Below are 13,200 nucleotides of genomic sequence, written 5' to 3' on the forward strand. Positions count from 1 at the left end.
TGGAGCAACCCTTCTGAACGTCTCCGGTGAATGAGTTGTCCTTAACAACATAGGGGTTTTTCCCCTGTCATGCTTTCTAGGAAATGGCAAACTCTAGTAAAGCTTCCCTGAGTGGCAAGAGCCTTCCCTAGGTGAAGCAAAGGAGCATCTAGGAGCAATATGTTTGTTGCATGGCTCATTCCCCTCCTCCAATTTTTTCCTACTTGCTGAGGTCCAAGCTCTTTACTTTTGTCTAGTCAAGTCAGAGATCTGTTAGCTTCAGAGATCTAAGGCGTTCTGAAAGACATAACTATCTTATCACCACTGTAGTCTTCCACTGGCTCTGTCAGTGCTGTGCTGACATTGTTAAATTTCAGAGGATTTAACAGGGAAGCAGAAAGCAGTGCTTTTCTTGGTTTCATGTTGGGTGGTGTAATTGGAGATTGCTGTTTCTATCTGTGACATCCATGCTTTCTGTAACAAGAAAAAATTATTTGTAAGCCAAGACAACCTTAAAAAGTTCCATTAAGTTAGATGCATAAACACCCATAGCCTTTAGTTTTATTTAGTGTCTCTTCAGGCTCGTGCTCATAATTGCTGAAGGAAACGTGAATTATCCCACAAGTGAGACTCTCCCAGTTGTTCAGGCCATTACATGCTGTGGGAATCTGTGTCTGGGGCCAGGGATTTCCAGTGAATATTTCCCTTTTTGGTTGGAAGGTAGGATTATAATGCTCTGCTTGTAATGGTGAAGCTTTTTGCAGGCTATTTCACCCCTTTCTGTGTAATGGTTTTTAATTAGCTCAGTGCTGTCCCTGCAGTTTGGGTTCCTCATTTCTCTGGTTAAGACAGCTCCATTCTTATCAGCATCAGAAGTTCTGTCCCACTCCAGGATCTGCCACATGCTGCCATCGGAATTTCATTTTTTATTATCATGCTGACAGCATTCAGCTCTGTATTTGCTGTCACCCAGGTATGAGGCCAGGGAGTGACAGATAATTTCAAATATGTAATTTCCTTTTCTCTGCTAGTCACAGAAGTTGTCTCTGAACTGCTATGATTAGACATTGGACTAACCCTAGAAGGATTAATCCTTTGGACTAAAACCTTTAAAGGTCCCTTCCAACCCAAACTATTCTATGGTGCTATGATACTGAGAAGATGGTAGCCCTGGAAGGCAGGTTTGGAAAGAGAAGGTCATATTTCAGTAACAGGAGAAAGTAATGACTTCTTGAGTAGACAGCTATTCCAGGTACCAGACAGTGACTTGAAAATTGAAAGAATTCACTCAGTGCTTCTCTTGGAAAAAGCCTACCACCATTTTAAGAATAAATATTAATGGTGGTGAAATTTCTGTGCATTAGGTAATAGAGAAGGAATTTCAACTTACATGAGAAAGCAAAATACTGTGAAGTGTCTGCCACACTTTCAGATGTTATATACAGTGCTGTTACTAGAAATGTGATATGGTGTGAAAATGAGGGGTAGATTTATATAACAGTGGAATTAATCATACCATCTGTTCAGTCTGAAATTGCAAGATGCATGTTGTGAATAGATGAGCATGAGACAGTTTTCTGATCTGAGTACTACTGCATGTGAGCTGGGTGTAGGGGGCTTGTTTTCGTGTCGACTTCTCTGGAGGGGCTGACTGTCTTCTGGGACACAAGAAATGGATCTTTTTTTGTTAGCAATCAGAACTGATACTGTTTTTCAACAAGAATATGACCTGCTGTCAACCGTGATCGAAAACTGGAGCATGTTCAGCAGCAAAAATTCTGTAACAAATACGTGAGCCAGAGCACTGGGGTGTTATTTTGTTTTCTTTTAGTTTTGGTCAAATGTCACAACTGTAAGAGATTCTTGTCACAGCATGACCACTTTTAGGCTGCCATCCTCCTTTAGGGAAAGCATAGCTGTGTAATTAGAGAAGAAAAAAGAGGTGTGCTACCTACCTTGGCAGTTTCTGTCTGAGCTTGTAGCAAGAAGACTGCTATGCACTGCCGATACCTGTTCTCATGCTGTATTAGAAAAGCATTTCGCCGGCTGAAAACTGTGAAAAAAATGCAAAGAAGTAATATAAATGCACCTCATACAACTGTTAGTCCAATTTTATATCACATTGATTATGATTGAAGAAATTAAATATGTAAGCATCTTTTCTGATTTCTAAAAGGGCAATTGTACCCTGATAGGGTGAGTTATTTTTGTTGTGTACAGAGCTTTCCTGTTTCAAAACATTAATTCTGCTTGCATTTGTTTTATTTTTTACTGCTTCATCATTGTGCAGCTAAGGTGCTTTTGAGTCTACCTGAGGATCATTAAGAAATATTTCCCTTCAAAGTGGACTAAATCATAACTGAAATTAGAGAAAAACAAATTTCAAAAATTAAAAAGAAAGGTCCCATTTTTATTTTATTTAAATAAGTCCATATGATGGCTGGCATATGGGGCAGTGGCTGCACTCAGGCTAGTGCTGGCTTCAGGTTCTCCCTGGGCATGTGTCTGAGCTGGTGGTCCTGGGGATGCCCCTGGTTGGCTGCTGGCAGCCAGACACGTTGCTTCTGTTTCTGCCAAACTTTTGTTCCTGAAGATGACTCTGAGCATCACGTAGTGCATTTTTCTGCAAGGGGACGAAGCGACACCAATCTCACATGTCTGGAATAAAGGGGAGGCTTAAGTCTGCTATGGAGCAAGCCTGGGGGAAGAGGAGGGAAAAGCATCTTCAGGCAGCCAAAACCCTGTGGCAGACAGCAGACATACTTGGGTGGGCTGGTAGTAGCAGGTAGGGAGGCACAGCAACCTGTTCCAGTGCTCTGGATTCACAGGGCACTGCTTTTTTTTAGCTGGAGTTGACATTGCTCTAAGCAAAGAGATGGTGAACAAGGTGTGGGATTGCCTGCCTGTGAATGCTGTCCCTAAGCAGAGCCCTGTTTCTGAACCCCCACAGCCTGAGGAGAGCCCAGATCTTGAGCTGCCAGGGCAAGGCAGCATTTTTCTAAGCCTATTGCAGTTGACATATCTTTTTCATAAATTTATCTAGTCCGTATAGTTTGCTCAAAAGCCTTGTACTATGTACAGTATCTTGCTGCTGTGTAATGCTTCTTGTCCAAGTACTTCCAAGTGTTCAAAATGTTTCTGCAAAGTGAAGAGCCCTGTCATCCTAGTTTTACAGAAGAGGAAAGTGGAGCACAGACTGGCTACATTACTGCAGCAAAAATATATAGCAACAGAGAGGATATGTTTCTGAACTCATGCCTTCTGTCTGTGGTCAATAGGAAAAGGAACTTTATAGTTCTAAAAATGAATTTTCTGGGCAATGCTTGGCATTAGTCAATAATATTTTCTAAAAGAAATTCTGTGGCAGGAAAGATTAGCAGTCTTTGATATAGTGACATACTAGTGAGTCTTGCCCCTTCAAATGTAGTGTAAAGCGTTATTAGTGGAGCAATAATAAATAGTTGCAAAGATTAAATCCAAAGCAGAATAATAAAAGGAAAGCGATTTTCTAATCGGAAAGTATGTTGCTGCTTAAAACCTTCAGAGCTGGTTTCCTACTGTTACTTTTGCATGTAAAGTTACATCTCTTGTACAAGGGTGGTGTTTGCAGATAGTTCTGCTTTTAGGGTACCTTCCCGGTGTTGTGAATGTGCCATTTTATCTTTTATCCCTTCACTAATGCCTAGGTGGCTTTGGATAAGAGCTATCCTACATAATTATCAGCCTCCTGCCTGCTGCCAAAAGGCAAATATGTATTGCCACATACGTATTTTTTTGTAGTACTTGTATTGAGATTTGTTTATTTTCAGTGTGATGTCAGCCCTTTGCAAACTAATGGATACAGAAGTACTTGCTAGATCAAAAGTCAGGATTTCATTTTTGATTAATGTGATGGATCACATGCCCTTTCTGAGAACATGCTAACTAATCTTTTAGTGCCACCAGTAATAAAAGTCGCTTTGAGACTGCAGATATATTGGCAACATTCCCCAAGGTCACACATTCCAGACAGTATTAATTTTTTTTTTCTCCTGCAAAGGGACATTTTCTGTTGACACTGGAATATTTGCTTGTTGCTTTACACAGAATGGTGGGAATCTGAACTGCAATCTCCCTACAGTAATTTTTCTCACTGTTTTTACTGTATCTCACCCCAAGGGGTCCTGTATTAGGATGAGGCTTCTGAGGTGGTGTAAGACTACAAGTAAGTAACAGAGACTGCTGTGGCTACAACTGTAATAAAGCTGGTAAGAATATATGGGGGAGAGGTCAGGCAGCAGGGCCCAGGGTGCAGGGAAGGATTGTAGAGTGTACAGAGCCTGGGCTGGAATGCAGACAACAACTTCGTCTATTCTCATGATTGCAGCTGGATCACAGAGATAGAAAGACCCTGGTTAGAAATCTCTATGGGAAATGCTGGCTTGGGAAAAAAAAAATCCAAAAATCTTATTTCCATCTCCATTATGGTTTTTATGGTCAGTCTTTTAGGTCCAAACTGGTGAGTGGCTGCACTGCCCTCTCCAGCACCCAGGAGCTGTTGACCATGCATTCAGCCGGCAGAATGTGGGGCTGCCCTCCTCTCCACCCTGCAGGCAAATGGTGGCTGATGCATTTGCTCCATTTCTGCTGGTTTGGCACAGGGACTTATTAGGCAGACAGACAGTGCCTGGTGCATGTTTAAAAAAAGGTCATTATTCTGTGTGTTCATCCCCTTATCTCATCTTTAGTCATTTTCCTTTTATTGCCTACCTTTATATCCTCTCAGCATTGATGCTGAATGCTAAATAGTCTGGGTGAAGGTATTTCAACATTCTCATAAATTTTACAGGCTCTAGGTTTATTTTCCATATCTGTTGCTTTCACACAGACCACTGTAGCTCTCTAAGCTTTTCCTCTCAGTCTTTAGGATTAGGATGACCCTGGAGCTTGTATTTCTTGTCATTCTCTTTGATATAGGAGGCTCCTGTGATCTTGGCAGTGTTAGACTGAGTCATTAAGGCTGGAAAAGACCTCCAGAATCATTGAGTCCAACCTTAGTGCTGTGGTCTAGCTGACATGGTGGTGTTCAGTCAAAGTGCCACCTCCTATCGTTTCTTGAACACTTCCAGGGGTGCTGACTCCGCCACCTCCCTGGGCAGCCTGTTCCAATCCTTAACCAGCCTTTCTGTGAAAAAATTCTGATGCCCAACCTGTACCTCCCCTGGTGCAGCTTGAGGCCATTTCTTCCTGTCCTGTTGCTGGTTGCCTGGGAGAAGAAATAAACCCCCATAAGGCTACAGCCTCTTTTCAGGTAGTTGTAGAGAGTGATGAGGTCACCTCCGAGCCTCCTTTTCTGCAAGCTAAACACCCCGAGCTCCCTCAGCTGGTCCTCTTAGGACTTACTCTTTAGACCCTGCCCTGGCTTCACTGCTCTTCTCTAGACACACTCCAGATTCTCAATGTGCTTTTTGTAGTGAGGGGCCCAGAGCTGGACACACAATTTGAGGTATGGCCTCACCACTGCCAAGTACAGGGGATCGGTTTCTTCCCTGGTCCTGCTGGCCACACTTTTGCTGACACAGGCCAGGATGTCATTGCCTTTTTAGCCACCTGGGCACACGCTGGCTCATGTTCAGCTGGCTGTCAACCAGCACCTCCAGGTCCTTTTCTTTTGGGCTGCTTTTCAGCCACTCTTCCCCAAACCCATAGTGCTGCATGGGGTTGTTGTGACTGAAGTGCAGGACCCGGAACTTCACCTTACTGAATCTCATGCAGTTGGCCTCAGCCTGTTGATGCAGCCTGCCTAGATCCCTCTGCAGAGCCTTCCTGCCTCCCAGTGGATCAACACTCCTACCCAAATTATTGTCATCTATGAACTGAGTTCCCTCACTCCTGTCATCCATGTCTTTTATAAAGGTGTTAAACAGGACCATCCCCAGTACAGAGCTCTGGGGAGCATCGCTAAGGACTGGCCGTCAACTGGATGTGGCCTGCTGCGTCAGTGGCTCAGACCAAGGGGAGGCCTGATGTTCATGCCTGCTCCCTGACCCCTTGGTGACTTCAGGAAGGTTGTTTTGGCAGGGTAAGGGTGGTCATTCTGTGGCAGTCAGCCCTCCTCCACTCCTCACCCAACTGCACAGCAGCAGTAATAGGAGGCATATTCCCCAGTGATGTGTTTGGATATCTGAGAGCAAGGAAGCATTGATGTATGGTGGGTGATTTCCATCCTCTCAAGAGCTGGTGGAGATGTAAGTAGGAGCAGTAGCAGGAGGTAAATCTCCTCTCCAGCCTCTTTGAGAATGGCTGCTGTGTATGTGGGAGGACACCCAGGAGAACAATCTAGTGGTACAGCTGAAAAAATGCTGCATAACTAGTATGGAATTGAAAATGTTCTTGGGAAGGATGCCTGGGGGTCTGATAGAGAGTATTAGGACAGTTAGGACAAGTCCTGGCTTGTGAGAAAGAAGTCATTGGAGTCTTGATACCTCCTTTGGGGTGAATGGATAATATGTGACAGTCACTGGTGTGTGTGTGAGTCACTGCTGGCAGCAGGGGGTGCGGGCTGTGAAGTCTGAGGCAGTAGCTCATGCCTCACAGCAGGAGCAGAGCTGTGAAGCCAGGCAGTGCTGAGGCACCAGTGTTTGCACTCCAGGCATCTGGGGGTGGTTTGTGGGCAAACAGCAGCTTGTCCTTACGCTACCACACACAGTGCATTGACATGGTGTTTATGCAGGCATTCAAGTGTATGCAGGCACATACCTGTAATGTGAACGGGTTCAACGTTTTTCAGTATGAGTCTGTCTAGTGGGATGGGCTGGTCTAGGACTGTGCAAAGTCCCCCCTCTCTTATGAAGGACTGCAGCTCAGGAGTGAGGGAAGGACAGACAGGGATTAAGCTGGTGTCTGAGCCTCCATATTTCTGGGAATAGAAAATTAAGTTGGTTAGCAGGTTGTCTGCCATCTGCTCATGAAGTATAGGGACTAAACAACTCTAAATTATGTGCTTTCCCTTATCAAAGATACACAGACATCTTATTTGCCTGAGGAATCTTAGAAAAACTGGCTGGTACCTGGAGCTCTCCTGCAAGGTCACACCTTGCATTAAAAAGCTACAATAGAAACACAAGTCCATAAGCTGAAAACAGTCAAAGGCATTCCAAAAGTATTTTTCCCCTTCCCCTCATTATTTTAATAGCAGGTTTTTTTCTCCATTCCTTGGAATTATGTTTCCCCATCTCCCCTCTTGTATATGCACAAGACAGAATTCCCAGAGCTCCAGCTCAGTTGCAGCCCTTCACAGAAGGTTCACCGACACATGTACGTGGGACAACCCTCAAAGAGATTTGCCTAAGGGTACCAGGTCCCTTGAATTTCTGCTTCCTTCACCACCCCTGTTGCTAAGGGATGGTGCTGCTAGTCTAAAACATCTCACTGCACGCTTTCTCTATTGCCTTTCTAAAGCAGAACACCTGCTTCTTTAAAAAAAAAAACCCAGGAAATTTATCACAGGTCCATTTAGACTCAGTTTACATCTGTTTCATAAATGTAATAAGCTAGATGCACTCATACATGGAAGTTTTAGAAATTTCAGGTCATCCGGTGTCTTCTGTTGGTGTCTAAATACAGATATTTGTCATCTATAGAACTCTATAGAATCATTCATCAAGAAACATTTTCTTAAGAGGAATCATTATATCTCAGTTTTAAACTTGGGGAAATCAAGGCAAAGAGAGGACAACTAGAAGTGTAGCCAATCTTCCATCAGTTTTAGCCTTTCCCTGTTTTTTTTCCTTTTAATTTTTTTTCTTCTTTCCAAAAGTTCTGATATCTCTGGAATAAAAATCTCAGGTTGCAGGGACCATTAGAAAAAATCTTACATTCCTGAAACTTTTCTGAGATTTGGGAATCCAGCACATCAGAACAACATCAGGAAGATAGTAAGGTCTTGTAATATAAATTCTGCCTGTAATAGTGTTCCTGTACCATACTGAGCCTAGGAGTAGGCTATTGAATCAGTGTTATGGTTTGCTGTTTGCATAAGGAAGTATCAGCTGTTCTTCATGCTGATTAGTCATCTTGTATTTTTATCATTAGATCAATCTTCCAAAGTACATTCAGAATCCATCCAAAAGCTAAAAAACGTAACAACTGCAACCATGTGTATCTTTAGACATCATTACCTTTTTGTTACGTTTAATTTTGGTAATTAGTAGGAAATCATCGAATAAGAAGAGGTAGACATCAAGGAGTCTTGTGCTTTCTGAGAAGGAAAACAAAAAAATCACTTTTATGGTGTGATTATTTAAGGAATTGCTACTTCTAAGATGAGTCACATCTATGAATCGCTGCACCTTACAGAATGCTTTTAACAAAGAAGCCTCATTTCCAATATAGTTCACAACTTGTCCTCCAGTCTTCATTCTCAAATGCACTAAATCATATGTCTCAGTCATTTTGGCTACTACACTTGTACCTTGTAGCAGCTATCTCATTGCTTGCCTGCCAGGAAAACTGACCTTAAACAATCATACTACTCATCCTATTGGCAATTTGGCTGTATCTCAGTCTCTCTCTGAAAAGCTGTACAGTTGCTTTTTCTTTCCTGCACTTGCCCAAATGCTGTTGCAAAGGTTCATTCTGGACCTGCCATAACAATGTATAATTTTATATTAAGCTATCTCTGGACACCAGGACATTCAGGGACATTACCTGCTAGCATCAGCCGCCCTTCATGAAGGAGAAGTCTGTTCACTGAAGACAAAATGTTTTCACTGCTGTTTTCTCTTAAGTTTTGCTTCAAACACTTGACCCCAAAAAAATGAGAAAGAGAGAGAAAATGGGGACTCATGCATAATGGATGATGAACTGGGAGGCAACCAGCAGGTAAACAAGATGAGCATATGTGTGTTCTTACCTCAGGCTGAATACATCACACAGCTGATAACTGATAACATGGCTGTATTTCTTCAGCAGTGCTGTTGCTTAGATGTGTTTTTTGCTTTTGAAATGTTAAGCTGGGTTTTACTTTTCCCAAGTGAGTTTAATAGTTTTTGCAGCCATGTATGTGAACAGACACAATCCTTGAGAGGAGACCCACTTGATGCTTGACCCACATAGTGCTGCTTAAAATCTGTCTGTTTGGGTAAAGGGGTAACTACAGCAGAAATGTGCACACCCAGGTATGCTGTGTAATTTTTTGTAATGCAATTAAAGTGTAAATGGAAAGTTCTTTGGCTCAGCTTGAGAAGTGAAAGAGGCAAATAATTTCTACTTTATTAAATGCTGGTAGTACTTACATCTATCCCATTTCATTCTGTCCCCTAAAAGCAAATATGGTTGAGTCCTCCTGGATTGTACCATTATCCTCTCTTGGATGCTAACTGAGAGCAACCCATGCTGTCATCCAAGGCACTGTGTGTATTCAGCTACAGTGCTTGCAGTGCCCAGGCTGCAGCTGCTCCTGTTAGAGCAGAGCCATCCCCACTAACTAGAATCCAGACAACCATCCAACTTTAGACCACACTATGAAGATAGATAGGAAATGAAACCCTCTTTTAGAAAAAAATGCCCTTTAAAATCTGCTTACCTCTGGGATAAAGAACCTTTTGTCACGATCCCAGACCTGAGGCCAAATTATGACCTCTTGCAGCTGCCTGAACTTCTGAAAGTTGTCCAACCATTTCACTTTACCTTCCAGATCCCCTGAAATGTGTGAAACACCAGTTACTGCCAGGGCTGGCAAAAGCAGTCCTGTTTCTAGAAGATGCTGAATACTGATTTTCTCCAGTGAAAGCCGAAGTGCCTCACGTGTAAGGTCCCAGATGAAATCTTGATCTCATTGTAAAAAATGCCTAAACTCTACTTAGATCAGCAGGGGCAGAATTTCAATTCATGCATTCAAAGATGCTTAAATTCATTGCTAAATGAAAAGGTTGTGTTTACTAATCTGTCTGGGGAACAGAGGAAATCATATAAAACTCAAACTGTAATCTTAAAAATGTCTTTAAAAAAAGTCCTGTCATTCTAAACTCTCTGGTATAGCGAGAGAAAAATAATTTTCATTTCATATATACAGCTTATAAAAAGACTGTTGAAATTAATGAGAATTAATTTCAGAGGAATTGTTGCCAGGAGTGACTGAAGTATTTAACTGAGGTGGGCTTCCCTCAAAATCTGAAAAATGGGGACTGTGTCTTTGCTGATTCAGGGCCATTATGGGGAAAGTTTTAATGGACCTGCAACTTAAATTTCAAGTTTTTGAGTGGAGTGGTATTGCAGATAATGGTTTCAGATACACACCTCCCCACCAGAAGGGGAGTGCTTGGACTACAACTGTTCTTTATGTTACTGATTTACTGATCAAAAAATGAGGGCAGATCTTTGTCAGGTGTACGTGAATAAAGAGGCGTCACCCTTCTATCTTCAGTTTCCGTGATCCAGAGATGTCTAATTTCTGGAAGGACCTATTTATTCTGCCAGTAATACTCTCCAGATATCCCATGGTCTTTTGTGGCCATACCTAAAACTGCTGTCCTTCCAGCAGGCATACCCAGGCTAGCAACAAACCCATCTTACTTTCCTATGGGACACGTTCTGCTCAGAGAGGTGTGCTCCTTGTGTGGGCATTAGGTTAGACTCCTCGTAAGACTTGGCAAGAGGAGAAAGAACCCCAGTCTCTCTTTTAGGTGGTCATTCTGTAATTGGAGTATTTATTTAAGAAGAAGGAGCCCCAGATTTATGTATCTCTAGAATGCATTAACACTCTCTCTGCCACATCTCCTGAGGAGATGTTCAAGCCTTCAGCCTCCAGCATGGGGAGAAGCATGGCAGCAGGGATTAGGGTTACTCTCTGAGTGAGCCACCATGCTGGGTTGCTCAAGGCCCTGGTGTGCTGCTCATGAGAATGAAGCACTATCTGGTACTTATCCCTGTCAAGACTGCTGTGATAAGTGATTTGCTGATGTATTGTCTTGTCTTGGATTTCAGTGGGGGCTGCAGGAAGCCGTTGGGGGATAAACCTATCTGCTGATGAACTATATGGTCATAAGGCTCTAAAAGATGCACTTGAATCTCCCTGAACAAGACTGAATTAATAAATTATTTACTTAAAACAAAATGCAGGGAAAAAGTTAATATATGGACCAACCCCTTGTTTTCCACAATAGCTGGAGAAAGTCTGTAGCTGAGACAACTTTACATGGTAGGACCCTGTCATTAGTGAAAGGTCACAGGCATAATATTCCCCTTGTGAGCGCAAATTTATCCTCTTAAGGATCAGCCCTAAAAAAAAAATCCTCCTTAGACATGTATCCAACTGAAAGACTTCTTTGTTTGAGGTTTCTTGATATGTTCCAATTTGAGATCTGCTCTTAATTGTTTGCCTGTCACTGCAGATGATTCTGAGAAAATACGAGTGACTCACTGATTTGGGAGTCCTGTGACATTGCTCAGAGAGGCTTTGACAGCACAAGGTTGCCCAAATAATTCCCAACAGAATGAGGCTCAGGACTGTGGAAAGGCACATACATCCTTGTTGCATTTCTGCGGAGACACTTGACCAATTCACACTTCAAAGGACCTGCTCAGGAAAGCCACATAACTTTCTAATTTGTACCTGCATACTTGACTTTCAATCTTTGTTACTTACTTATGGACTTTTCCACCTTCTCTTTAAGTGACTGGATAAAACTTTTCTCTGTTTCATCAGTGCTCCTCTTCCAGATGTTGTTGAGGAGGAGGGGATACCGCGTCAATCGATGCAGAGGAGCAACTAGCAGCTCTGGCAGATGCAACCTCTTGCACTGTTCATTTTGTTCACACCACTGCTGAAGACAAAGAAAATCTGCCTTAGGCATCAGCTTGCTTCTGGCTGGGAGGTAGCAAACAGTTTTCTGCATCATTAGCTGGCTATAATGAGACAGGGACTAATGAAAGATGAGTTTCTCACACAGGGAGAGCAAGGGCAGTGTAAAGGCTCTTGTCACAGTTTAATCCAGCAAGTATCTAAACCACACAGCCACTCATTCACTCTTCACTTCCTCCTGTGGGATGGGGAAGAGAAGTGGGAAATAAAAAAGAAAGTTTGTAGTTTGAGATAAAGGCAGTTTAATAGAACAGAAACAGAAGGGAAAAAAAAATAACAGAATATACAAAACAAGTGGTGCACAATGCTCACCATCCACTGATCAATGCCCAGCCAATCCCAGAGCAGAGGCCCCCCCCAGCCAGCTTTCCCTCTGGTTCATATACTGAGGATGACACCATATGGTATGGAATACCCCTTGGGTCACTTGGGGTCACCTGTTCTGGCTGTGCCCCCTCCCATCTTCTTGTGCGCACCAGACTCCTTGCTGGTGGTGGTGAGAGACAGAAAAGTCCTTGACTTAGTGCAAACTGCTTAGCAACAAGTAAACATCAGTGTGTTATCAAGATTACTCTCATCTTAAATCCAAACTACAACACTATGCCAGCTACCAAGAGCAAACCAAGGACAGCTCTCTACAGGGGGAATTGCATTGCCCCTCCAGATTCACTTTCTGCATTGCTTCTTACCATTCCAGATGCTGTGGCCATGTTATCATATCAAGTAGGGCTCTTACTTATCTGCTGTTCTAATTTACTCAGGAAAAACTTTAAAAATTAACCTGAGTTAGGTTTGAAAGCCACCTTATATTTTAGGGTCACTGCTCCTTGCCACAGGGGAACATTTTCCCTAGGTATGAATGTATGAAATCCTCATCAGGGAGCAAGCAGTGTGAAACTCCAAGGCCCAAGCTGCAGTTTGCCTGCCATAAAGAGGTGCCCTTCCAGTTTTGGGCTGCCTGTGAGAAAAGCCCACTACTTCAGTTTCTCTTTCTAAGCCTGTAATTTTGAGGATCATTCTTAAGTATTTACAGGACACACTGGTCTGCTAATGATGTCAGAAAGAGCAGAGCCTGAGATCCCCACCACTGTACTGTCTAGAGCTGTTGCTTAATGCAGTGTCAGCAAAGACAGAACCTGCTGTAGTGCTGCAACTTGATAAAGACACCACTGATAGCTCTTTCCAGCCTTAGAGGGAGGTAAATGCTCCCTTACTGGTATTTTTTTGATGCCAAAGTAAAACATTTGAGAGAATTTACAATATGGATTGATTTTTATGTCTTTTTTTTCCTGTAACCATTTCACTTTGTTAAGGTGGAGGTCACTGAGTCAAGGGATTATGTGCAAAACATCTGAATGGAAGAGGCTAGTAGTTTCTGC

General features: G+C 42.7%; 1 protein-coding gene across 1 annotated transcript in view; it reads right to left on the bottom strand.

The window, feature by feature from the left end:
* Positions 1 to 345: 345 nt before the first annotated feature.
* PLEKHG7 (pleckstrin homology and RhoGEF domain containing G7) overlaps positions 346 to 13,200 on the bottom strand; it is a gene marked incomplete at both ends in the record, with an annotated part of 30,609 nt that continues 17,754 nt past the window's right edge. Inside the window, 7 exons of the mRNA XM_082281201.1 lie at positions 346 to 453; positions 1,935 to 2,032; positions 6,718 to 6,877; positions 8,139 to 8,218; positions 8,668 to 8,761; positions 9,545 to 9,660; positions 11,606 to 11,780. Of these exons, the coding sequence (XP_082137327.1) occupies positions 346 to 453; positions 1,935 to 2,032; positions 6,718 to 6,877; positions 8,139 to 8,218; positions 8,668 to 8,761; positions 9,545 to 9,660; positions 11,606 to 11,780 (831 nt within the window). The remainder of the gene's footprint in view (positions 454 to 1,934; positions 2,033 to 6,717; positions 6,878 to 8,138; positions 8,219 to 8,667; positions 8,762 to 9,544; positions 9,661 to 11,605; positions 11,781 to 13,200) is intronic.

This window comes from Coloeus monedula (genome assembly GCF_965178545.1).
Source record: "Coloeus monedula genome assembly, chromosome: 4".
NCBI lineage: Eukaryota > Metazoa > Chordata > Aves > Passeriformes > Corvidae > Coloeus > Coloeus monedula.